Source organism: Dermacentor variabilis, chromosome 5 (assembly GCF_050947875.1).
Source record: "Dermacentor variabilis isolate Ectoservices chromosome 5, ASM5094787v1, whole genome shotgun sequence".
Classification (NCBI taxonomy): domain Eukaryota; kingdom Metazoa; phylum Arthropoda; class Arachnida; order Ixodida; family Ixodidae; genus Dermacentor; species Dermacentor variabilis.
Genome location: NC_134572.1, coordinates 46,507,611 through 46,535,403, shown reverse-complemented (window position 1 = coordinate 46,535,403; position 27,793 = coordinate 46,507,611). Strand labels below are relative to the sequence as shown.

Sequence of the window (27,793 nt, the reverse complement as noted above, 5' to 3'; positions counted from 1 at the left end):
TTTGAGGCGCCACTTTTTTATTTTATTGAACATCAGAAGCGATAATGAAAAAGTCGTTACAGTGGGTCACTGGATGCGTTCAGTAGAGTGAGTTTTAAAGAACTCAGACAGGAATTTGTGGTTGTCCGTGGAGGTGGCTTGAGTCAGCCACTTGCAGCAATGGAATGAGTTGAGTGTAGAGATAGGGAAGAAGGTATGTTTGGAGGACACCTTTGTGAGATGTGTTCAGTACTAGGATAAGCGCCACAGAAGTGCAAGTACGGGATGTGGTGACAGTGGCGAACCCTAGAAGCGGTGGATGCGCGCGGAAGTACAGTGAGAGCGCCCGTCTGTACTTGTATCGGAAAGCCTACAGGTCACGCGGAAGGAGCGAATTCACATGCAGAAGCCTCCGGTGACTTCAAGAGCTGCGCCGTTGACATAGGAACTGGCAGTCGGTGAGCAGAGGAATTTGATAGCCTCCGCGATCTCACGGGGCTCAGCGGGCCTCTTGATAGGCATCAGTGCCAGCGCCTGAGCTTTGACAGCTTCGTCGCTGCTTGCTGCCAGGGGAGTGTCCGTCCAGCCGGGCAGCACGGCGTTGCAGCGGATGCCGTGCCCCGCCAGCTCCTGCGCCGCCGACTTGGTGAGGGCCACGATGCCGGCTTTGGAAGCGGAGTACACGGCGGATGACCAAAAGCCGCTTTTGGCCTCGATGCTGGATACGTTGACGATGGCCGCGCCACCATCGGGCAATGGTGTGCCAGATCGGAGCATGTCACGGCTAGCTGCACGATTCACCAGGAAGGTGCCCTGCAAGCAGAGGCAACACCACGGACCGCTGGTTTAACGAAGTATTCTGTGATATCCTTGCTGTGACATTTCAAAACGGTTCAGTTAATCAGCCGGCGCTTGTTATAAACTGAGTCTGCTCAGCGAGTCGATCACGTCAAGCTCAAGCAATGCGCCTTCTTTTTTACTTGACAAAAGACGCGCTTCCGCACGCCGTATTCACTTCTGTAATTTCAGCTTGCTACGTGTAACGCGAATAACAATTTTTTAGAAGAGGCCTACTTGGTCGCCACCGCTCGCGAGAAAGCGTACACGTATGAACATACCGCATGCGCGGTCCAATGGCTCGCATAAGCTCAGCAGCCACTTCAAGGAGACGTTAGTGCAGTCTTCAGCCGGCCACTGTACCACACTATACGAGTGTGACTCCCACTCTACTGCCAATCAACTTATATTTCTGGATAAGGTCATTAGTCCCCTCAGTAATGAAGTGATAACATCCAGGAAACCAAAAGCCACTTGAAACATTCGGTTAAAGCTCTTGCTCTACATGTGCGTTTGGGTCACTGGTTTGCCGGTGTGATAAGTTTCTAGCCTTCGGAAATCGCATGTTCCCTCAGAAGTAATATGTACGCCTGGAAGCATGATGTGCAGTTCAAGCTATGCTGCCAGACCTCTAGATTTGAGTGGTCCTTTTTCCGAAGACACATGTCGCTAGTCGCACGGCTCTAATCGTTTGAAAGCACTCTTAGATATGCTTGAAGCTACAAGTTCTCACGTCTTGTTTCGAATATGTCAGTTTCGTAGCAATAACCTTAATTTGACATATTTTCTCATTCGCGGTCGGAATTAACGATAGAGAGAGAGAAATAATGCATAGAAAGGCAGGGAGATTAACCGGAGGTAGTTCTGGTTGGCTACCCTGCATGGGGGGAAGGGTTAAGGGGGATAAAAGGAGAAAGAAGTTACGAAGCAGTAAGGCGTGGAGTCTGAGTTAATATTCAACCGCATTTAGTGGCGACACTGTCAAATTACATTTCTAAATTTCACCTAGGTAAGCATGTCAATATGTCCCCTTTGATTAAATGTTTGTAAAGAGTCGCTATTGAACCAACCTCAGTGGATCCTATTCCGAAATGGTGCGGTATAGTGTTGCCACGTCGTACTCCCTAGTTATGTACTTCCTGCATAACTAAGAATTAGTAGGGTGGTCAAAGTGGTTACCTCTTGCTGCTACATTATCACTGACATAAGATGAGCGACTCTTGCCCTAGCTCGCACCTTCAGGTTTACCCTGATGACGTCATCGAAGGTCTCGTCCATACAATCGACGAGGGAACACTTCCGCAGAATTCCCGCCGAGTTGACGACTATGCTGAGCGGCTCCGAGAATACCTGTCTGATGTCCCTGAAGAGCTGCTCCACGGACGAAGCATCGCCAACGTCCACATAAATGGCCCGATGCTTGGCCTCACCTGCGCAGCAGCCGGGGAACGATTCCTGTCGTTTAGCGTAACGACTGAGCTCTGTAGCTTAGCAAGGCTTATATATACAGGGTGTAACAGCAATACTGACTCCTACATTCTATTCTATAACGCTCTTCCGCTTAACTCGACACTCCTCCTAGAATCAATGAAATGTAAAGGACTTTGCAAGAAATTGGATCACAGACTCCTTCACTTGATATATGCCCGTTTAATTCTGATGTGTTTGGTGTAGACGTCAGATCACCAACGTAGCGTCGCGGCTTTCATGTCGCCATTTCATGCATTGCGTCATCTGGTATGCGATAAGGTAGCGGTATAGGTAGAGAGGGTCGTATATGGTTGCCGCATGGCGGTGTAAGTATGGGTGCAGCTGTTGCTGGGTGCCCCATGAGGCAGGTCTCTGGAATGTGAAGCGCACCTGTTTTCTTACAACGGCACCCCCCGTGGTGACACAGTACTAGACTTACACCAAGAATATAACGCCACAGCTGTCTTTTCCGCGGGACTTTGCAGTTCTTTTTCTTGTATTTTCTTTTTCTTTTTTAATGCAATAGCATTAAATGCGAACCCTCACACTGACAACAATTACAAATTCGTAGCTATCCGCCTGACGAAAAAAATGTGTGCAAATCTCGAAGGCAGTGCAATCTAACACAGCGTCTGAAAGCGCTCGTTGTCACAAGGGAAGAATGCGAGGAACTGGCACGTGACGCAAGTGCTGTACGTTTCAAAGAGCGAATTTCGCGCTATGATGCATGCGTGCAATCGTATAGCCTAATGCTTAAAGCATTCGGCTTAACGGGTATCTCTGTATTGGATCCCACCATCGGTCACGCATTTTTTTTTTTTATGTATACAGCGTTATAGGCGGACTTCGCCCACTTTGGAGGTGTCTTAACAAAAATTTCGAGGTGTGTCCGTACGCGATCGGGTCACAATGCATGCGAAGTCGCAAAAGATATACGAGGTATAGAAACGTCACTTTGATAAATAACTGTGCAAGATCGCCCGTGGCGAACGCGTGCGCAGCTGTCGAGACGGTGCAATCTAAGTATGCTATCACATACCTAAAGAGTTAGCGGTGCTAATTAATAATAATAATCTTTTTAGAAACCTATCACATGTACAGCACAACTTCATGGCTCACCTTTCTTTCTCTATCTGTCACTCTGGCCCCTTCCGTCTGTATGGCGTCTTAAATTGATATTCGAAATCTCTGTGGATCGGGACTAGCAGATGCGTGTACGCGTGATTGTAGGGAACCAAAGAATGTAATATTCTTGAATTTTTCCAAAGTAATTGATTCGGTGCTTCATGACAAGCTAATCCTTAAGGTCAGAAGTGGAAGTTTTTGTTCGCTGGATTGCACCTTATTCGTATGACCGCATACACTTCGTAAGTGTGGACGTGCATTAACTTGTCGTCCATTCACATCTGGGGTGCCTCAAGGAACTGTATTGCTACATTTACTCTTTCTGCTGTAAATTAATTAAACTGTGTCCAAATCTGACCGTTCCACCATCATTGTGCCTTGTACAAAGAAATTCGTTTAGAAATGACAGAGAAGATATAAGCATTAGTGTAAATAACATTGCCAAATGGTGCAATCATTGTGGCATGAAACTTTACACAGAGAAAAGCGTGTTCCTTTCCGTTACTCGAAAGAAAGAGCATTTTGCATATACGTATCAGGTGGGTTTCTTTCCACTTCAACAAGTTACTGACTACGAATATTTAGGAGTGACGCAGACCAGTTGCGTGGCCAGAATTTCTTTTCGAGCGGAAGCAAGTGCCCGGTGTGCGCCCCCCTTCCCCTGACAAATTGTGTGTGTTTTTTTAGGGTATAAGCTTAAATACGTCCCCACTAACGTTAAACTACTCCGATACCACTCACTAACCTAACCACTCTACCAAATCTAAACTCGAATAGGCGTGTATCGTTTGGAACCCTTACACCAAAATAAGGAAAAGAAAATAAATAAAAGAATGCAAAGGAAGGCCACGAGGCTTATATTCGACAAATTTCCTGTTTACGGCTCTCACAGTAGACTGTAATGCAGTGCAATGGAATACAGATTGGTACTCGGAAGCACGAAGAAAGATTACTGTTCCTTCTTAAGTTTATTATTAAAGAACTGGCAATTGAATTCTCAACTTTTGTGTCACCGTCAACGACCAAACATACACGACACCACCATGATAACACACTAAAACGTTACTTTGCATGAACACAAGCACATTAAGGTCTTCTTTTTTCCCACGTTCAATATATTACCGTAATTGCTTACCGCGCACATATTCCTAAAATTGCTGTTCATTGTTTATTCGTTCACTGTGTATCTGTTCTGTTATGAGGCCCACCCTGTCTAGACCTTGAATCCGCGGTATGTATTATATTAAAAAAAATAAATACAAGAACGGGAACTTGCGGTTTCCTTGCAATGGCTGGTGATCAAATTTCACAAGCGAGAGCCAAGAGTTCAAGCTTCGTCCCATGTCCTTTTGATAATTCGCTGCTGCTTGTATCACTCCGCACCCCTTCCATATCTTTGTACTTGATTTGGATATATATATATATAAATATATATATATATATATATATATATATATATATATATATATATATATATATATATATAGAGAGAGAGAGAGAGAGAGAGAGAGAGGGCATCATTTTAGCAACAGCAGTGAAAGGAATTATATATATATATATATATATATATATATATATATATATATATATATATATATATATATATATATATATATATATATATATATATATATATATATATACATTGCACTTAGCAAACACAGCCGAGGGGAATAAGAGACAAGGGGAGTCTAAGCTTGGAAGCGGTATCACAGCACGTTGCAAAGAAACGTTTCACGTCGACGAAGTTCAACAAGCAACGTGATTGGTGCTAAATCTCCCCAACTCACCTGGCAGCGACTCTGATACCTCCTTCGCTGCGTCGAACTGCTTGTCGGCCACCACCACAATTGCACCTTCTGCGGCGAGCGCCCCGCAGACTGCCTTGCCGATACCGCTGGCGCCTCCCGTAACTAGGGCCAGCCTTCCGGTGAAGACCGAAACTACCGCAGTCATCTTACCCTCGGATCGCAGTTGGCGAACAGCGACCTCTCTTACTGTAGCTTCTAGATTGGGCGCGAGTAGCACGCGGGGACACTACAAGGCACGAGGATCTCCGCTGCCGCAATGAGTCGCCGACGAGGTACCGGTGCTGCGATGCTGAAAATGTGGAATCAGGCTATGCGGAAATGGCACGAGCGCCAAATAGGCAGAGCTTTGACAAGCCCGCCGTTTCGCTCGCGCGACTGCCTCGCAGAGTTGGCAGCATGCCCGCGTAGCCGTGTGGAAATGGAAAGAAAGAAAGAAAGAAAGAAAGAAAGAAAGAAAGAAAGAAAGAAAGAAAGAAAGAAAGAAAGAAAGAGGCTGGTTTTCTAGGAATTTCGCTCAGTTCTGGGACACGTACGCATCCGAGGCTGAAAGTGCAGATGGTCGTCTTGCAGCCACCGCACATGTTCAGCTGCACACTGCTTCCTCACCCCCCTCTCTCTGAATGACGGGGGAGAGGGGAGGTAGCTTCCGGCTTCAGAGATCAAACTGTTCAACTTTACAGCTTTGAAGAGCGCGCTGCTGGGTTAGTTTGTTCGTACCTGCAGCTTTAAAGAGACACTAAGGAGGAAGAGGAAATCAGTTTAGACTGATAATACGAGATAAAAACTCTATTTTCGTTAATTTCGTGGCAAGATGTTGCTCACTAGAAGACAAAAGAGAGACCAAACTTATATGTCATTAATTTATCGCCGAGAGCCCAGCGCCAGTACGTCAGCGTGACGCCACTAATTTCAATATACTTTTTTGTATACTACCATTGAGGTGCAAGAAAACTTCTGGGAGCTCGCGAAGTTCAGTCTTTGGTTCTGGTTCTTTTGTTGAAAAATGGACAACGCAGTGCGTGCGTCTTTTTGCGAAAGAAAAGATACTTTTGCCCGAAGAGACGCGGTCAAAAGGGATCACGTCACTGGGATCGGGTGCGGGAATCTCAAGGCGGCGTCGCCACCCGTGTTACTTTCGCGTCTGTTCTGACTTACCGAACCTCCTCTCGCGGTAAAAGTGCGCTTTGCGGTATTGTGAAAGGGTAATTAACCAATACAAGTCAACTTATTCTGGTCTCAAGCGTGCCTCGAAGCAAGCTCACACTTTGCTCAGAGACGTAAGACAGACAGAGAGTTGCGGGCAACGTATGTTGCCCTTCGTCTGCCTCTCATACGAGAGGAGGCTGAACCAAGCCCAGTCAAGAGACGACGACGTCAACGTCGCCGCAGTCAACCTCGTCTCCCATGGCGCCGACCCCGCCCCCAGTAGCCCCAACCGAGGTGCCGCGGAAGCCAACGAATGTATCTCCATCTGCTTTATTATTCGTCGTTGCGGAAAATGTGTGCAAGAACAAGTTTTGGATGGACCGGCCGCACGTTCAGTGGCCGAGAAAGCAATGGTATCAGCCTGAATACTTGGGCCGTCAAGTGGCCGTCACGTGGCCGGTGAGCCCCGGTGAAATGACCTTGGGAACGCTTTGTAAACGGTTTCCACCCGTGGCGCGGCCCAATTACAGCCGCGCTACCAATCGCGCACAGTTGTTTTAAGAGGTAGTGCTATAGGGTGGTTCTCGCTATTCCGATTCATGCGTAATACAGGGATTTTTCCTTTGCGGAATCACTGAGTAAGCACAGATAAAATTGGTTGCTTTAGAGAGTTCATAGTGGGGCGATTGATGCAAGCGCAATTTATTTTAGATCTTCCGGTGTTTCAGAGAAATTCAGAAAGCGCAATACATTTGAAAGAAGAAAAAAACAAAGTAGCAAGCCACGCAATTCAACCTCCGCGGCAAAAATAGGTATCGCAAATTTCTAAAGTGTACCTAAAGCAGAAACACGGTTGTATTTAACGAAGATAACAGGATAAGCTGCAGTGCGGCCCTCTTTGTTCTAACACATGGAGGCAAAGCTCTTGGAACGGAGTGATAGGTGGAAAATGGCTATCTCGAGCTCCTCACAGAACACGAAGTGGACAAGTGACCGCCGAATGATTATCCTGCAGTCTGGAGGGACAGTCTGGAGGAGTCGGGCTATTTCCTGTAATTATTCTGGCGTAGTAGTACTGGTACCAACATCGCGATTTCTGCCTCTCTCACTCCTACACCTGAGATCACTTAATAGGATGTCTAAAATGAACAAATCCAGCATTTTAAATTATAAATGTTCTACTATTCAGACTGACTTTTCCTTATATACGAGCATTTCTAATAGCACGGTCGTTCTATGGCACCGCTCCTGACGAAGACAAACGAGACATATTAGTGGTTCAAATTTTAAAGCTAATTTTGCTATCCTTTGCGTAAAATGGCGCCTAATCTTCGTTAACATATTGTGTACTGTAGTGCTTATTGCTTATTTTTGTCCACTAATTGCTTGGCGCTTTCGCATACTATGAGCATTATCTTATGCGCGGTGATCATTTTCAGGTTTTATGGAATTCTTAAACCTCACCTGTGTTAGATAGCACAATTCTTGTCCTTCAGCTGGTTTATTCGAAGAGGTAGGCATTACTAGCAATATAAATCGAAACGCATATTCAACTAATTAACGAGAATTCACTAGTTAACTTCCGAATTGTTTACTTTGCGGCCCAAGAATCGTAGCCGTTAAGCTTGCAGGACGCATCCACTTGGAATTAATTTCCAGGATGACATCAGTTTCGAGATATTATTTCCCAAAGCGTGGGACGAAATACATGGGCCTTACAATTACTTTTTCGCTTCAACGCACAAAAAAGCATTTTGTTTTGTTTTGTAATTTTGTACGGCAAGTTTGATGGCGCATTCATATATCCAAACTGCCGTCACGCTAGAAATTCATTCCAAGTGAACACGCCTTGCAAACTCACCGGCTACAACTCGCAAATTAAAATATGTGCCGTAAAGTGATTTAATCACAAGACTCTTTTTGTTCATTAGTCGGATAGGTACTTCGACTTCCCGTGCTAGTAATGGCGGCCTATCTGAATAATCCAGCTCAAGGACTAGAATTATCCTATCTGCAACAAGCTATATTTTTTAAAAAAATTCGGTAAAATTTAAAGAATGCCACTCGCATGTGCTTCTTGCAGTGCATTCTTCACTTCTTCCTATCGACCGGCTTCTACGACCTGTATTATCCTCTCACATATAATATTACAGCCCGTGTGAAACCCGTCGTGACGTGTACATAATATCGTGGACAAATGAAGCGCGAACAGCGGAGCGCGTGGCCGATATAGTGCAATCAGAGCGACCTGCTGGCCGTGCTCAGTTCATGCTGTGAGTGCGAGATTACGTGTACCACTGCGATACGTTCAACGGCAGTTTCCTGTGCGCTAGCTTTATCTTACCGCTAACGTTGGCGTCAAGGCAGCTGTTCGGGCCGCGCGGTGTTGCCTAAAGGCAGCCCGCACTCGCGAGACGAGCGTTTGTTCGCTATCAAACGTGGCTTTTTATTTATGTATTTATTTTTGCCACCATCGTCTCTTCGCTATCACCGGTGCTTTAACTGCTGGAAGGCGGCACTGCTCGTGCCATTCAATTGCATCGTTGCAGACGTTCGCGTCGATAATACAGGCATTCCAGCGGCATTCTCTTTTCAAACTTCTCTCAAGTATTAGAAAAAAAAAAACATTATTGAAAGACAAGCGCCGAACAACTTCGCGTGATTAACGTCGTTTTCTTTATTGACCCGCGACACTATGAAACCTGCGAAGTGTGGTAGAAGATGCTAATCTGGGCGTAGATTAAAGCTACAATATAGCAGGCTAAAAGTAACAACAAAGGAAATGCATTTATTTGCAAATTGAGACTCTCTCACGACTTTTATGAAGTGGAAAGTCAACTTGTGGTACAATTGATTCGCTCATATTTAAGAGCTTTCCGTCGCAGACTTGTTGAGAGGGCTCTAATATTCTGTGAAATCTCCTTGGGCCGCAGCGACGGCCGTCATTCTTCGGGGCAAGCTTTCGAAGAGACGCATAGCTAGATCAGAGCTCCGTAGGCGCTCCCACGCTTCCTGAACAGCCCCCACAGTGCATCCTGCCAGCCCCTCTGTAGCGATAGACGGGAGAGAGCCTTTTTCATTGCGCCCCAGATATGCTCACATAGTTTCATGTTGGCACCTTGAGCGGGCCTGAGGCAGATCTGTCCCCGAGCTCAACGACATGTCCGTCGGCACCTTGACAAACTGGGTAATAAGCGCTGGAGAAGATTTTTTACTTCCCTTGACCCTCGCAAACCACTGTAAAATATGGCAGGTAATGCACAGCTTACGATTTCCCCCTCAAGAAAAGTACACGTTCCGGACTGTGGCAGTGGTACAATGTAGAAGCGAGGTGGAGGTTGCAGAGGACTATGGCAAATTGATTGTGGCTGTAGCTTCTGGTCCACATTCAACAATCGACCGACAAGCCCCAACATCCACATACGAATGTCTTGACATCATGTTGACAATGCAAGAACTAGACGCTGCACTGGCTTCATATCGAAGATCATCAGCGGCTGGACCAAATGGCATCACATACGCTGCGCTGCGTTCTCTGGGGGAAGACGCACGCACTGTTTTCCTCTCCATCTTCAATGCATCGTGGAGATCAGGCACTGTGCCGGAGAAATGGAAAACCAGTCGTGTTGTAGCGCTTCTGAAGCCTGGCAAGATACCTCCTGCGATATCTTCCTACAGACCTATTGCACTGGCAAGCTGCGTGGAAAAGATCATGGAGAGAATGGCGCTGATGAGGCTAGAGTGGTTTCTCCAAAAGTACAGCCTTTATCCAGACATGATTACAGGTTTTCGCAAAGGAAGATCGTCCATTGACAGCGTTATTGACTTCGTGTCAACCATCTAACAGGATAAGAAGCGTCAACGCTTGTCAGGAGTACCATTTTTGGACGTCAAAGATGCATATGGCAATGTGTTGCCTGACGCCATTCTTGGCGCACTTGAGGAGCTATGAATTGGAGGTAGGATGTTTCAATGGTTAATGAATTTCCTTACAGGCAGGACCATATTTATGACGACGACAGATGGGGAAACCAGTCGTCGTCAAATCAGCCGTGGCGTTCTTCAAGAAGACGTACTCAGCCCTACGCTGTTCAATAATACCCTTATTGGACTCGCCGATACATTGTCAGAGACTACAACCATGGCCCTATACGCTGACGATATCTGCATATGGGCTTCTGGTGTTTCGCGGCCTCAACTTCGTGCATGATTGCAACGTGCAGTGTTGGTCACCTCAAAATATTTGCAGCAGCAAGGTGTACAATTTGCATCTGCGAAGTGTGCGGCCCTTGCTTTTACCCGCAAGGCGATGCACCACTACCAGATTACGATCAACGGCGCAGGCATACCGTACGTAACGCACCCCAGATTTCTAGTAGTGATGACTGGCCGGACCTTGTCCTGGTCGAAGCAAGTGTCGATGCTTAAGTCCAAATTAAGCAGCTTCATACACCTGCTTAAATATATAGCAGGCATGAAGTGAGGCCCGTGAGTGAGATCATTGCATGCTCCAGCTATATGACTCACTTTTCGTAGGCTACTTGCGATACAGTTTACCGATTATTACAAACATTCGCCCTTCCTGCCTACCGGAATTGTAGGGCTTACAAGCTCAGGCACTGAGAACACGTCTTGGTCTGCCATGCTGCAGTTCTTATCTGCAGTTCTGCTGCTTATCTCTCATGCGAACCTTTAAGGTTCACCTCTTGTGCATCTGCCCTCGATTTGATGTACAGAAATAATCGCCGACAGATATCTTGTCAATATTTGTCGTTGTACCATTAACCGAAAAGATTATATTAGGACTTTCGCCTGATCGTCGTCATCATCCTTATAGTCTTAAGGCCCTCAACACATTTTTGTATGAGAGCGGACTAGACAAGAGATTTTGAAGAGTCTTGGAGAGTGCAAGATTTTCACCACCATCTTCATCCTCACAATAAACGTCTTCTATATTCTTTCTGTCTACACCTTTTCCCCCAACGCCGAGTAGCAGGTCAGAACATTGATTCCGGCCGACCTCTAAGCTTTTATATCGTAATAAACGCCTCTCTTTCTTAAGCGGACCAATCAAGGAGCATCACGCCCTGTTCTTCTATCTGTTTCCTTACTGATCGGGCCATGTGTATTGGGCTGCGATCATGTTGCAGGTAAAATAGGCCATCTGAGAACGGGCCTTCAAGAGCGTACGGAACGATATCGTCTTCAATGACCCTGCGATACACTTAGGTGGGGAACTGGCTTTCTAGGCAGATGAGTGGACCTAGGCCATCCTTGGAAAGGGCTCCCCAGACGCTGACAGCGCACCGGCCTACTGACAACACGCTGGAGGTTACATGGCTCGAACCTGTGAAAGAAAATTGTTAGGTGCATTGGGTAGCGTTGGCAGATGCCTTCCAAGTGGAAACACCTGATACGAAAAATGGCACCCTATTCCAATATTGAGGGATGATTCGTCTGTTTATTTCGAATTACAAAGTAGCTGGAACTAGTTTACGAAAGCATTAAGTGTTTGAAGGAAAAAGGGTATTACCTCAGCGGGCATAAGACAACAAATATATCTGGTGTTTTGTGTTCTCTGTACGCGCTGGCGCTGGCCCCATCGCGAAGAAAATGTGGATTCCTCTGTGAACATGACGTAACTCCAACTCGCCGTGGTTGCTCAGTGGCTATGGTGTTGAGCTGCTGAGCACGAGGTCGCGGGATCGAATCCCGCCCACGGCGGCCGCATTTCTATGGACGCGAAAACACCCGTGTACTTAGATTTGGGTGCACGTTAAAGAACCCCAGGTGGTCGAAATTTCCGGAGTCCTCCACTACGGCGTGCCTCATAACCAGAAAGTGGTTCTGGCACGTAAAACCCTATAATTTAACGTAACTGCAGTTCATAGCCGTCCATGACAAATGGTCTTCAGCAAATAAAATCCGTAGGCGCCTGTTGGCCTCCGAAAGCAGAGGTTTTTGTGCAGGCAACATGTTTCGCAGGTTTGCTTCGCGCAACCATCTTCGCACGGTTTTCGAGCTAGCGTCCACAACAAGTTCGTCCACTATTTCCCTCGATGTGAAAAATGAGGCTTCAGATGCGCATGCCACGATTTGGAGAACCTGGTCATCTGTCGTAGCTCGACGTCTGTGCCCACAAGTTAGATTTACAAGCCCTCCCTCGTCACGGTACGCCTGAAGAATCCGATTAACAGTCGACAAGTGACGGTCTGTAATGCTGACAATGTCACGCTGCGGCACGTTGTAACGGTAAAGAGCAATCACCTGATGTCTGTCTTCTGTCGACACACCAGGTATGGCTGAGTTCTAATTGCCTTATGAACACTGGTTCCTGCAGTTATATATACAATAGCGCCGAGACGGCAACACCACCCCGTTAAGGTGTGGCTCTTGTGCAAGCGGAGTTTTTAATGATACAAGTGAGTTGCACGAGCAGTGCTGCCTTCTAGCAGTAAAGCACCAGTGATAGCGAGGAGACGATAGTGGCAAAAATAAATACATAAATAAGAAGCCACGTTTGATAACGAGCAAAGCAAACGCTCGTCTCGCACGTGCGGGCTGCCTTTAGGCAACACCGCGCGGCCCGATAAGCTGCCTTCACGGCAATGTCAGCGGCGCGCCGGTGCGGTGGTATGATCAAACTAGCGCACAGGAAACTGGGGTCCAACATATCGCAGTGGTACACGTACTCCCGCACTCACAGCTCGAATTGAGCATGGCCAGCAGGTCGCGCTGATCGCACTATCGGCCACGCGCTCCCCTGTTCGCGTTTCATTTGTCCACGATAGTACATAATCATAAATGCAGTAAAAACTCGCACTTTCGTACGAAAAGTGAAACATCGATTGCGATAGCAAATTAGTAGACAGCTATACGAATTAACGATAGTAGATTTATTGGCTGTATAAACTAGTAAACATTTGCTGACTAAATTAACAGGCACGGTGTCACGCGAGCACAGGTAAACATGAACACATCTCACTCGATGACCGCAGAAACTCGCTGTCAAAACGCTGGAGTGAGGAAGCGCAGCAGCAGCAGCGAGCGAATTGACCTGAGCTTCGTCTCCCTTCGTCGCGAACTAAGCGTGGAAAACAATCTACAAGAAAACCTACCAGACGTAACCTAACCTAACCTAACCTAACTTTCTGGAAGAAGCAATCTACCAGAAAGAAAACTACCAGCAATCGGTTCACTTTTTCCACCTCGAAGGTCGCTTTCAAAATATGGGCGCCCCCGCGCCGCGCCGTACGTAGCAGCCACCGGAGTAAAACGGGCCCCAGCTTACCCCCCCCCCCCCCCCCCCCCTGTGCCTCGCGCGCGACAGAAGACAGTGCGCTTCCTCTGCGCTTTGCTCTTTCACGCGCGCGAGGTGGAGCCGCGATCGTCGGTGGACCTTCACAAGCTTTCACTCGCACATACAGCATACGGCGCGGGGCGGCGGTGTTATTACCTTTGGACTTTATGCGCAACATCACGGTGATGGCGAATCCGACGGCAAAATGCTCCTGGGGTGTCGGTATAATTGCTATTGCAATAAAAGGAACGTAGTATGTAGTACTCACAATCGTCGGTGCCGTTGGACAAGACTATATACACAACGTTACACTTTGGTTTGCGACGAGCCAGAGCGGCGAGTGATGAAAGGTTTTGTCCCTCCGACGATCCCGTTCCTTCAGTGCCGGTGATAGGATTGGAGTGGCACTTCGGTCGATGAACGCTGCGGATGGAACCGGTTTTCTGCGTACTGCCAGATATCACCAACGCGTCTACGTCGCCCATTGTCGTTGCTTTATTATCTCTTTGTATTTTTTTCGCTGCAGAGGTTGTGCTATTTTCTTATGATGATATGATTACAGCTTCATCAAATTCTGTGTTACCATCGTTTAAACTTATCCACCAATAACAGCTGTTTCGCTCCCCTCCCGCTATAGCTCTTTAGCATGGTCCTGTAGCGCTTCTCCTGTTTCCTTCATTTGTGGCCGATTGTCCAATTGGCCCAGCACTCTGCACATCACTTGCCTCTTGCTCTGACAGACGCAGATAATGTGTGCGAGCGTCTAATTACAGCTACATATCCCTATTGCAAAAACCAGCGCCACTGGGACCCAGTGCGCCGGATTATGGGCCCAGTGCAGCGCGCTGGACGCTGGGGCGCTGGGAAGGCGCTGGGACGGCGCGGCGTACTGGGAGGCACTGGCTACTAGTGCGAAAAACAGCTCTAGCGCGTTAAATATGCGGTGCCTGGACACCGTATATATTTTTTTGGATACAGAAAGCAAGGAAGAGCGCTTTAGTGCAATAAAAAAAAAGAAAAAAAACGTAAAATTAAAACCGCTCCGACAAAGATTCGAACTACCGACCTACAGATCCCAAGCCCGGCACTTTACCACTACGCCACGCCAGCAGACGGAAGTTGGTGGATAATTTGCCATGTCAAAGCCGAGAAGCAGTTTGTTTCGCAGAGCTACGTCTCGTACAGCCATGGTTGATGCGCTATCGCCCAGCAACTAAGACTCACGCCTTTACCAGCAAGAAAAAGTTGCTGTCCGTATTCATCAGTATGCTTGGAAGTGTCACACCATCGATTTGCACTTTCGATTGCTGTTTTAACTTCGAGAAAAAGTCCTAAATAAACCGCCGACCCGGGATGGTGTATGGCCTGTTACTGCAGATTTCGATAGCCATTTCTTGTTTTTCACGTAAAGGATATGCACCGTTTCCTTAGTGCAGTGATGCCTTTCAGTCAAGACGCCTGGCTAGTCATCAATCTTCGTCAGAGAAGCGCGGGCTAGTGCTGGGAGCCTTCGGCGATAGCACACATACCTGTGTTTATGACGCGTCACATCTGCGGGCATCGCTTCTTATGCTGGCACTGTAGACATGAAAAAAAATGTTTATTTAAGAACATCGATGCGAAAGCTGACATACAGAGTGATTTATCCTTGTTAGATTTCTTGATTCCTGCGCCTAGACACGCCCAGAGGACGGACTCGGCGGATACGCTAGGCCTAAGCTTCGGTGGGGAGCGATCTCGGCGCGGGTAGTTAAAATAGCAATCGCAAGTGGAAATCGATGGTGTGGCACTTCCAAGCATACTGCTGAATACGGACAGCAACTTTTTATTTCTGGTACAGGCGTGAGTTTTAGTTGCTGGGCGATAGCGCATCCACCATGGCTGTACGAGACGTAGCTCTGCGAAACAAACTGCTTCTCGGCTTTGACATGGCAAATTATCCCTGAATTTCTGTCTGCTGGCGTGGCGTAGTGGTAAAGTGCCGGGCTTGGGATCTGTAGGTCGGTAGTTTGAATCCTTGTCGGAGCGGTTTTATTTTTACGTGTTTTTTTTCTTTTTTTTTATTGCACTAAAGCGCTCTTCCTTGCTTTCTGTATTCAAAAAAATATATACGGTGTCCAGGCACCGCATATTTAACGCGCTAGAGCTGTTTTTCGCACGAGTAGCCAGTGGCTCCCAGTACGCCGCGCCTTCCCAGCGCCTGCCCAGCGCCCCAGCGTCCAGCGCGCTGCACTGGGCCCATAATCCGGCGCACTGGGTCCCAGTGGCGCTGGTTTTTGCAATAGGGATGTGACGCACGTGGGGCTGTTGGCCATTCCAACAAGAGAGACATAAGAGTATGTAAACGCGACGCCTTGCCACAGACGGTACAACGTGGTCGGTTCACCTCCCGTTAACTCAGACGGTATCTGTATATCCGAAGACAGCGAACGCAAACGACACATGGTGCAAACGTACGAGTCCACTGGGGCAACGTACATTTACGGGGCATCACTTGGAGCCCAACCGCCGCGTCTGTTCACTATCGCATTATCAGAACACAAAGCTCTTGGCCAGCGCTTACAATGAAACTGGCCAAAGAACCTTTGTCTTTTCACCCCCACCCCTTCCCCCCGTGCAGGGTAGCCAACCGGAGCTACCTCTGATTAGCCTATCTGCCTTTATATGCATCCTTTTTCTATTCATCTGTGAGGTAATTTGCGCTCTTTTTGTAATAGCTGTATGTATGTATGTATGTATGTATGTATGTATGTATGTATGTATGTATGTATGTATGTATGTATGTATGTATGTATGTATGTATGTATGTATGTATGTATGCATGTATGTATGTATGTATGTATGTATGTATTTGCGCGCGTGCGTGCGTGCGTGCGCTCGCGCTCTGAGGGGGTTTTCCTCGGGACGTCGCAGTCTGATGCATTACTGTAAGAGATGTACACCTGGACAAACCGGAGCTGATAACAGCTTGTCAGATGGCTAGCTAGACGAAAACCTTGCTTCACATGTCAGCCCGTCAGATTGATGAAAGGTGGTGTGGTGTGGTTTCCGCCTGCTGCATTCGGACGACATTGAGCTGCATGTATTGGTGGTTGCATGCACGGTTGGACTTGTGCTTATCTGACAAATCAATTTACATGACAACTAGAAAAGGGGACAAGAAACTGCGAGTGTAAACCGCGATGTCGCGTGAAATGCCTCGCGGCACAGTTTTAACTATCCCACTACTCAAGCTTTGCCTCACTGAGCAGGACAAATGTATACCACACGACGTGCATATTGCCCTTTATGCAGATAGCACTTGCATATCCTGTTCGGGCTGCAACATAGTTTCAAGGCTCCAGAAATCCATCACTGGTGTAGAATAGTCCTCGCGTAGTCGAGGGCTGAAAGTGTCGGTGGAAAAGTGTACTGCAGTAGCGTTTTCAAATCAAAACGTCCTGCGCTGTGTCCGAAAAGAAGAAGGCACCCCTACACCTTGTTTCGTTAGTCACAAATTCCTGGGTCTGGCCTCCAATACAAGATGTCAGTGAGACAAGAACCTTGAGACCAGCATTCAGATATTTTACGCTTTCGCGACACTACTGCTGTTGCCACAAGCAACATCGTCACATCTACACCGATGGCTTGTGGCACAGCTGTGTGGGTTCTCACATCAGCAGATGCTGCTATCTCAGCCAAGGTCAGCCTAGTGCGTCCAGGGAGCTGGCCGCAATGCGTGCAGCTTTCATCTACATGTTAAAGCTGCCAATCAGTGCACAGGTCATCTTGAAAGACCCGCTTTCAATCAACAAGTCCCTAAACTCGCAAGGTGCTAATCATCAGCTTGTAAACTGACATCGATTATTTCTATACCAAAACCTGTTGGTTGCTGCACAGCATAGTATAGTGCATGCAGGGGATGTCCTCTCGCTGCAGCATAGTAAGCAAAGTATACTCCATGACTGCGTCGCGGCTTCGGCTTACAGCAACTCTACAGCTGAAATCCCAAAACATCTTTTTATAAGGAATTACGGTTCAGTTACTGTCTTCTTTTGCGTGGCGCTTACTATTCACAGCAGCAGAGACCTATTCGCACTGATGACTCACTCTGGATGTTACGCATGCCGTGCGGCGTTAATTGACGGGCGTTATCGTGCACCTATACACCGTATTCGTCATAGCGTTGCCAATACAAAACCGTTATTATACAGAATTAAGTGGACATTGTTGAGGCTGTTCCCTGTGTATAATGTGCGAAAGTACAGGGCCCACGTAATCACTAACTGCAGCATTTTCAAATTTCAAAGGACCGCCCTATCGTACGCACAGAATGTACTTCAAGAATCATGCCTTGAGCTACAAGATGAGATGTACTGAGACCATAGGCTTGCTCTGCGTCCCGCGCTACGAAGACGCTTTTAACATTTCTCCGAGACACTGGTCTCAGTTAGATACTTTGATTATGTATGTAGGTATATGAGTGTGTTATCGAGTGTTTTTGGTATGTTATGTGTTTGTCTTGCACCCTTTGCGTATCATCATTTATCATCGGTTCTGTCTGGTTTAGCACCCGGGGATGCCGCCAAGTCAACACTTCTTTGATGTTCATTAAATGGCCTCTTTAGCTACCAATCACGCACCGCAAACGATATAACGGAAATAGATTCAAACAGAATACTACCTCTGACACATGCCAGGCCACATATTTATTGTTTGTTTCGCATCTCCAGGTAAAGTCACTACGGTCCCAATGCCTCGGACCACGTGATGAACGCCTGCCCCTGTTTTCGCAGAACTATCGAGCGGGAGCTCACATGCGCCAACCTCCCGAGACTTCAATCGCGGCACCCGTGACGAAAGAGCTCGAGGTTGGCGAGCACAGGAATTTGATGGCTTCCGCGACTTCTCTCGGTTGAGCGGTTCTTCCAAGCGGCGTCGTAGCGATCGCCGCTGCTTTCCAGGCTTCAGGCGCCCCTGCGCTCATGGGGGTTTCAATCCAACCTGGCAGCACGGCGTTGCAGCGAATGCCGTGCGCCGCCAGTTCTTGCGCTGCCGATTTGGTCAGTGCTACGACGCCGTTCTTGGAAGCGGCGTACGGAGCACAACTTTCTTGGCCGGTCTTGCCAAAGATGCTGGCAACGTTCACGATGGCTGCGCCTCCCTCGGGCATTGGCTGGCCCGAGCGGAGCATGTAGCGGCTGGCTTCTCGGGTCACCAGGAAAGTGCCCTGCAGATATGCAGGGTGTTTCAGCGAACACTTTAAAAAAAAGTTGCCTGTGGCAGATAGCATAATTCTGGTTCATAAGGTGGTCTACTCGATTGCAAACTTAACACGTACATAGACAAGAGGACCGAAAGAATAAAGACAACAAGCGCCGACTTAAGTATAAGTTAAATTAACTCCACGTGCTCCAAACTTCCGGAGGTGCCCGCTACGGCATTCCTCATAATCAGATCGTAGTTTTGATACGTAAAATCCAATAATTTAATCTAAAGAAAGCGCCGACTTCCAACTGAATTATTATTTCCAATAACAAGCATATATAGCCGAGACACCAAGACAAAAACGCACCCTCCAAAACATGAAGCCAGCATGAGTACGCATTCAGAATTCAAACGAACCATGACCGCCTACCTTAAGGCGAACGAGAGCGCATATGCGATCTCAAGAAAACAAGTTCTTTATCTGTTAACGTAATTTACGGCTTACTAACCGAGTCACCCTCAGCGATCGCTGCTGCTTCAATGATAAGTCTTGTGTTTTCATTAGGGTGCCTAGCCAAGATACTGGTCTTTTCAAAGAACTGAACACACTCGCGTTCTGCACAATGGACACCTAGAAATCCCTGTCACTCTTTGCGCACTTTATTGCTATGTGGTTGCAGTCTAACATTTAGACATCTACCTGTCTGCCCTCAGAGGCATCCTGTAAACTACACCTTTTGAGCAATCCGTAAACTTTTTTATCTTGTGATTGATGCAAGAACTACGTTCCTTAGCAACAGGATTAGTTCTAACGTAAGGCTTTGCAAGTTTTCTAGGCGCAGAGAGAACTACATCTACACCTGCTTTGTCCTATTTCCTTAAGTTTGTGAGAGATCCCATGGATGTACGGGAGAACAGCTGTTTTATTTCTTCGATCATGTACCCGATGCTCGACGCTCTGAGGCTCAATGCTTAACCTACTGCGCAACTCCTCTGAGACTAGGGTACTATTGCTAGGGTACCCAGCTTCCTTCAAGCGAGCGATCGGTGAACTGAAACTAGGTTCTATTAAATGACAGCAGGATTTAATTTAGTGTAATATGCAAGCAAGTATCAACGATACCTCTCTTAATCAGTCTTGAACGGGCGGATTCATAGGATAATAGAGGCTTATTGGCATGCGGTTCATATATCCGGTATACCAGTGTACATGATGCCGATTAAAGGATAGCTTTAGATTTATAAACCTAAGGGATTCATTATCCGGAAGTTTATGCGTGTGCGAGAGCGGAGCTAGGCATTCTTCAAACAGAACCAACGTCTGCCGAACAGAGGCCGCAACACTGCTGACCTCACAGTTGAAACAGGATCAGAAAATCGTCCACGAAACGAAAGGATTTTCCTAATTTTGTATTGCCCAACCATGAATGGACGTTCCTGTCTGAATAAGCCAAAAGTAACTCGCTCAACAAGGGAGCGATACAAGACCCTATGTATATCCCGCTTTTCTGAAGGAAGAAGTTCCCGTTCCATTCAGCGAAGATTGAGGATAGCGTAAACCTGAAGCAATCTGTAATATCCGAAATAGGAACACCGCACTCATTTTGGAATGCCACAGCACCAAAACTGAAAATAGCTCCTTCCATAAAAATCAAGAGTTCCTGATGCACAATAGAATAATATAAACTTGAAGTGGATCTCTCCAAAATTTTTTTGCCATAATGCTTCTGTTTTGATTTTTGCTGTTTACCGCGCTCCCGATTCCGCTCCGCAATTTCTCAATGATCTGCGTGATCACATGGCGACTTTTGTGCACGAAAATTTTTTCTCATAGGTGATTTCAATCTTCCGGGAGTTGACTGGATTCACGGAGCTCCTAGCGCTGATGTTAATATAAATAATGAGCAGTTGCATAACACAATCTTGATGCACAACTTGCAGAAAGTGGTTACTGAGCCAACACGAATTAGCACTACTTCTGCCTCAATACTTGACCTTGTGTTTATTAGCCGGACTTTAGATAATTATTCTGTCTCTGTTGAACATGGCATTTCTGATCATGAACTTGTGGCTTTTTCTTGCTACCTTGATCCTCTCAGATGTACTCATTGTAAAACTATTACTGTAAAAAAATTTTCACGCGCCAGGGATGAGAGCATACTGGATTATCTTGACTTTCGTCTTAGCAGTTTTGGGGGACATGACACCGTTCAACTTTGGGATGAATTTAAGAATATTTGTACGCACTGTATTGACAACTTTATTCCAAATAAAACCAAGAGAACATATAGAGCTACTCCCTGGATGACGCGTGACATAGTGCACATAAAGAGAAAGGTCAAACGACTAAGACGACAGGGTCTTTCTCGTGACATAGTAGAACCCTACCAAGCAAAATTAAATGAGGCTGTCAGTGTTGCTAAACTTCGCTATTACCAGTTCACCCTTCCTAACTTCATCAGAACTGCTCCTTCCAAGTTTTGGGGTTATCTTAGTAAAAAAAGTAAATCAGTTGACCATATTATGCATGAGGGCAATCCTGTCGTCGCTAAACAAGATATCGCTGTTCACTTCAATGCTTATTTTAACAGTGTCTTTTCGAACTCGCCCGTTTCCCCCCATATGAATGGCGTTGCACATAACAATGATTTTAGTTTTATTTCTTTGTCTGGCGTCTTTTATATGCTTCTGAATATTAAAACAAAATCATCTCCTAGGCCTGATAACCTACCAAACGCGTTTCTTCACAGGTACGCTGAAATGCTATCTCGCTTTCTCGTAATCATCTTTCGTGCATCCCTTTCATCGGCGGTGCTTCCTAACGACTGGCTTTCTGCTCGTATTGTTCCGATACTAAAAACAGGCGATCGATCACTAGTGGCAAACTATCGTCCCATTTCACTAACCTCATCTTGTTGCAAACATTTAGAACATATTATTGCTGCTGAAATCAATAAATTTCTCGACGATAGAGCCATTCTATCTCCTATGCAGCATGGTGTTCGAAAGGGCCTCTCCACTGTAACCCAATTAACCACTGTAGTTCACAGTCTCGCTAGCACTATCGACAAATCAGGGCAAACTGACATCATGTTCTTGGACTTCAGGAAAGCATTTGATCTTGTATCGCACGCAAAGCTAATAGAAAAACTTGAACATTTCAACATTCCTTCACATCTCGTAAATTGGATTCGCGCTTATATTTCTAACCGTACGCAATTCGTAGTAGTTGATAACTGCTCTTCCAGCACCCTTCCTGTCACTTCTGGTGTTCCTCAGGGTAGTGTTCTTGGACCATTATTATTTAACATATATATTAATGACATTGTAGACATTGTTACTCAACCCGTACAAATAAAACTGTTTGCTGATGACTGCTTCCTCTTTAATGAGATCACTTGCCGACAAGATCAAGTTATTCTAAACTCTAACCTTCAAGACATACTAGCTTGGTGTGCGCGCTGGGATATGCAGCTTAACAATGATAAAACAGTATTTATGAAGATCACTAGAAAAATTAATAAATTGTCGTTTACCTATACCCTAGCATCCAAACCTCTTACGAAGGTGAATGAATATAAATACCTCGGTGTTACAATAGCCAGTAACCTTAGTTGGAACTCGCACATCTCCCATCTTTGCGACTCAGCTTTTAAGAAGCTTTGCTACCTCAGGCATAAATTAAAACACGCTCCTTCTGAAACCCGTCTTATCGCCTACGCCTCTCTTGTCCGTCCTAAACTCGAGTATGCAGCTATTGTATGGGATCCCTATACTAAGACTAACATCGATGCGCTAGAAATGATACAACCTAAAGCAGTAACGTTCACCTTCTCTAAATATCGCTCAAGTGATTCTCAAACTCAGTTAATGGCTGAACACAATATTCAGTCTTTGCAACTAAGAAGAAAAATTCACAGGCTTAAATTTCTCTTCTTGCTGAGTAACAATAAACTATCTCTTTCTCCCGAACCTTACATAACACCCCTTACTGCCCGCCGAACAAGACATCGCCACGCTGCATCATTAACGCCTTATAATGGTAGAACCAATGTCTTTATGTCTTCCTTTTTCCCTCGAACAGTAACGGAATGGAACAGCCTACCCTATAACAAACTTCTCAGCACTGACTCAATAGCGTCTATTACTATCTAATATTAGTGCTTGTTCTTACGAAATCTCGTTTCAATTTGTATCGTTGTGCAATATTTATTGATTTGCGCGTTGTAGTAATATTGAATTATGCACTCCTCCTTTTTTTTCTATTACATATCCTATGCTTTGAAATTGTGCTTGTGAAACAGCGTTTCAATTTGTATCTGCCACTCTCTATGCATTATTTAGAGGTGCTTTACTCATTATGCAATTGTACTTTCTATTACATTTTTTCCGGAGCTTTTTTCTTTTTTACTCCTTCGTCAATCTATTGTGTTTTCTTTTGTATGTACCTTTCCCCTCCTGCCTGGGCCTTCTAAGGCCTGCAGTATTCCTAAATAAATAAATAAATAAATAAATAAATAAATAAATAAATAAATAAATAAATAAGTCTTTAGTATATATGAATATACCCTTAAATAAAACGTCAGAATGTTGAGAAAGGTAGTGTATCATGTCTGACGATCCCTTAACCAGAAACGGATCATTGACTTCCAGTTTCTTGAGATGATACTGGAGCCAGTAAGTAAGGGAGCGTTGTCACGTGCCTTTTTTCGGAAGTTCAGTTCGTTCCAGTTACTTTTGTGCTCGAATGCATAAACGACGTTTTATTAGGAAATTAACTGGGACGCCAATGCATTTATCCGCAAAGTTCGGGAATTAACATCTCAAAACTGGTATCATACTGAGAATTCTTTCCAAGTGCATTCGCCTCACAAACTCCATCACTAGAATTGGTAAATTGCAATATAGGCTGGAAGGTAGTTAGTTAAAAGCATAATTAGTAATTAAGTAATTAATTCAGCAATATCCGCCTCTTCGAGTAGACCAGTTCATGAACTAGAATTGCGCTACCTGCCACAGGCAACCTCTAAAAAATTTTGAAAATGTTCGCTGAAACACCCAGTATATGCTACAAATTAAAGACTACATGCTTGCGATAAAGCACCATTGAGTCAATTACAAAACCTCTTTAATATAATCAGAAATTACTGATTTTGTATGTGTAACTGACAACATGCTACTAAACATGGTTAAGGAAATGAGAAACTGAAGGTCTAGAGAAAAAAAAAGCGTGCTGCACTTAGTGATAACCTTAATTAGGTATAATGCAGAGACAAAAGGAGGTGAACGTGGTAATTATAGTATGGTCGATGGAGAAGTGAATGTAGGTAGTTTTGATGAGAAACATTTTCTGGGAGTTTTCAAACTAATCGCTGTTGTGAAGGTAAGAAAATGAAAATGTTGAAGCTGATTAGAGGTACAGGGGCTGCTGGCATAACAAACTAAAATGCTGAATTCTAGTATATCAGTGCCTAGTAATTATTCACTATTGGTGATAAAGTCGCGAAAGGCCTAATAAGCATACCAGACGACACCGAGCGATCGCCACTCACCTTCAGGTTGACCCTGATGACGTCGTCGAAAAGTTCGTCGCTGCAATCCACGATAGGTGCTAATCCTCCAATTCCGGCGCAGTTGACGACGGCACTTAACGGCAATGCTTCGTACGTGCCTTTGATGTTGGTAAACAGCTGCTCCACAGAAGCGGTATCGCCGACATCCAGGTACACAGCCTGGTGATTTGCATCACCTGTTCGGCATCAATAATAAGTCAGTGAGTGGTGATGCTTCAGACAATATTGGCGACGGCACCGACGCAAGGCAAAGAAAAGAGGACCTAACTTCGTGCATATATAGTAAACTGGCAGCCTTATTCCCTGTCTGCTATTGCATCACACGGCATGACAATAGGTGAGATACAAGGTATAGCAACATGTCCGCGCAACGCAATGTTCTGAGATGTAGAGACCCGGTTCCAAAACTACGCCGGAGCAACCTGGTCCCTATAGTCGTGGTCAAAGCGTCGCTGACAATCCGCGCATTCACACTGCAGTTGCCAGGGCTCGAGACCAGGCACGTAAATGTGGGAGATCGACGTATAATACGACTCTCTGAACGCCTGAAACGGTGAAGGTCGGAGCCTTGACCATCATGCAGCTCAGAATGTGTGGTTTTCCGTCGGGTGCACCAAGAAGGAAATCCCCCCTCTCTGCATGCGAGTTCGGCTTGTGTGCGAGTTCGGCCGATTCGACGTGGGGTGTGTTTGATTGTCTGCATGGAGGAAGTTGAGATGGTGGTGTAATGCGCATCAATGTTTTGAGGCGTGGGGCATAAGCTATTGAGATTCTGTGCTTAAAGAAAGGATCAACTTTGAAGTTTTTATCAAATGAGATGTCTTTTGGGATATGTATCGCGTCTCTAACTTTGAAGTCGGATCCACTAACTGAGATACTATATAGGATGAAAAATCACTATTGTTTTTTAATGCAGATATATGTATTTAGCATTACTAGTGTAATAGAGTCAACCTAACCTCCCAATTTGTACTTAACCTGCCGTGGTTGCTTAGTGACTACGGCGCTTAATTCACTGCTAAGCACTAAGTCCTGGGATCGAATCCCGGACGTGTCTGCCGCATTTCAATTGCGGCGAACTGCAAAAATACCTGTGTACCATGCATTAAGTCCACGTTAAAGAACCCCAGGTGTTAAAAAATTAATATCGAGTCCCCCACTATGTCGTGCCTCATAATAAGATCGTAGCTTTGGTTCGTAAAATCCCAGAATTTAATTTTTGTTTTTAATCGGACCCCATTTGACAATACCAAGCATACAGCCAAGTATTGTTAGTGTGAGTGTAGCTGATGGATATCTGATGGACGTAGGTATGTATAGGCGGTGAGGTGACGACAACGATGCTTAAAGGTGAAAACTGTTATTCAGAGGACAAGGGCAACTCATCTAGTCTAGCTGCCATGTTTATCCGAATACCGTCGCTCGTCAGATAGAAGGCCACGTTGCCAAGGCTAACAACGGCCGCCTGTAGGTATTTTGGGCATCCAGTACGTCCGATAAAGCAGACTGCGCCGGTGCACAATCTATAACAGTCATGACGTAGCAACCACGCGATACCACGAGCGAATCTAACCTAATAGAGAGAAGTCTAACCTAATAGAAAATAGCACACAAAGATCAAGCAAAGGTCAAGAAGAAGCGTTAGAAAGAAGCAGAGTAGAGGTTAAGAGAAATATCTTGGTGGAGGATAGTTGGTTCATATTCAATATAAGCTTCAAACCGTCCCGTTGCAGTCATTAACTTCGAGACTCTCGTCTGCATACTATCTGTTGCATAATCATTGTTATTGAATGGATAATAAACTGGAACCGAAACAAAACCGATTCAAACGAGGACACACAGGAAAAGCCATGCACCACTGGACAAGAGCTGACCGCCAACTAAATTTTTATTCAAAGATTACCAACCTTTTGTAGACGTGCCCAGAAAAACAATGCGTGCACTGTTACGACACAAGCTTAAAAATTCTCATGCAATAAGGCTATTTCTTTATTTGACATCGCTAAAAAGGAGGTACTTACGCTCTTATTTCGGTCCTTCTTTTATTTAGAATGCTTCCATTATTTATCTCCTTTTCTTTCTTTTTTGCTTTCTCCAAAACTGCGGTCTTCCCGAATACGATACTACAGCCACAGTTTTCACAATGGCCAGGTAAATGGTTTCCGCACGCCCATGGTACACTGTACCCAAAGGCTGTCGTTCTCTGAACAAAACATCCTTTGGCAATCACTGCATCTAATGCGGCTTGTGTTTTTTTTTTCTCGTTTCAGTCGGGATGTTTTCAACTTATATTGGGGAAGGCAAAAAAATAAATAAATCACAAGGGCATCGTGAGTGCGCTGTCCCATGGTCCCCATATATTGAAGAGGGAAAAGCTATCTCTATGAAACGTTCCCTATGCCATTTCAATAATTCCATATGTTTTCCGTATTCTTTCGGTATAGTTCTTACGGAATCTAATGAATTCTACACAAATTCCGCTTAGATGCCATAAGAATCGTGCGGAAAAACCTTGAATTATTGGAGTCCATACGGGACGCTTAATCAAGTATACTTGCTGTAATATGTATCTGCCAGCACTAAAGGCTCATTCACACCGGCGACTCTACAAGAGGTCGCGCGACCAAGTTGATCGCAATTGGTCGCTTCGATCGCAAAGAGACTGCTTTGGGTAAGTCGCTCGCTGCTCGATTTTTCAGTCGCGCCACCGCAGTCCCAAACCTACACTGAACCGCACTCACTGGCGCAGGAACAGCACAGCTAGGACGTCTGTATACGTTGACGCTTATTTTACGTGGCGATGGCGGTGCGAACTGACGTGAAAGGCATCAACCGCGAGACATTTCGGTGTGGCGATGGGCGGGCGGGTAGCGCTGGACGGTGTGAGCATCGTCCACCGCGAGTTGCTGCTTGGTCGCCACTCACGGTCAGTCGCGCCACCTCTCCGGGTAGCCGGCATGAATGAGTACTAAGACGTGGATGCATATGGAGGATTTTGCGACTAACCTGGTAGAGAGTCGGCGACTTTCCTTGCGGCCTCAAGCTGTTTGTCAGCGACTACCACTACAGCTCCATCTTCGGCCAGGACCTGGCAGACGGCCGCGCCGATGCCGCTGGCGCCTCCCGTCACCAGGGCCAGCCGTCCGCTTAGAGACATTGCCGCCGCAAGTGTGCTCGATCAGCGTAGCGATGTGCGCACTGACATGCCCCTCTACCGTCAAGCAATTGTGGGCTCGGTGCCAAGGTCGCATGAGCAGATTGCAAAACTGTGCGCGCGCTTATCGGTGTAGACAGGTCCGCTGTGGGTCTCAATTACGGACAAGTTGTGCGCCGACAAAAAGGTAGCACTTCCTGTTGGCCCAAGC

The 27,793-nt window shown here is 45.9% G+C and overlaps 1 protein-coding gene across 4 annotated transcripts; it reads right to left on the bottom strand.

Annotated features, from left to right (window-relative positions):
* On the bottom strand, positions 1-27,793 carry LOC142582526 ((3R)-3-hydroxyacyl-CoA dehydrogenase-like). 4 transcript variants are annotated; one of them, XM_075692350.1, is made up of 4 exons: positions 13,937-14,443; positions 5,202-5,503; positions 2,053-2,246; positions 1-792 (listed from the first exon to the last, which is right to left on the bottom strand). In XM_075692350.1, exons 2-4 carry the CDS (start codon positions 5,365-5,367, stop codon positions 376-378), a joined length of 777 nt encoding a protein of 258 aa, XP_075548465.1. In that variant the 5' UTR covers positions 5,368-5,503; positions 13,937-14,443; the 3' UTR covers positions 1-375. The 4 variants fall into 4 exon arrangements, with proteins under 4 accessions (XP_075548465.1, XP_075548466.1, XP_075548468.1 ...); XM_075692351.1 differs by lacking the exon at positions 13,937-14,443 and adding an exon at positions 5,756-5,925; XM_075692353.1 differs by lacking the exons at positions 5,202-5,503; positions 13,937-14,443 and adding an exon at positions 27,435-27,793.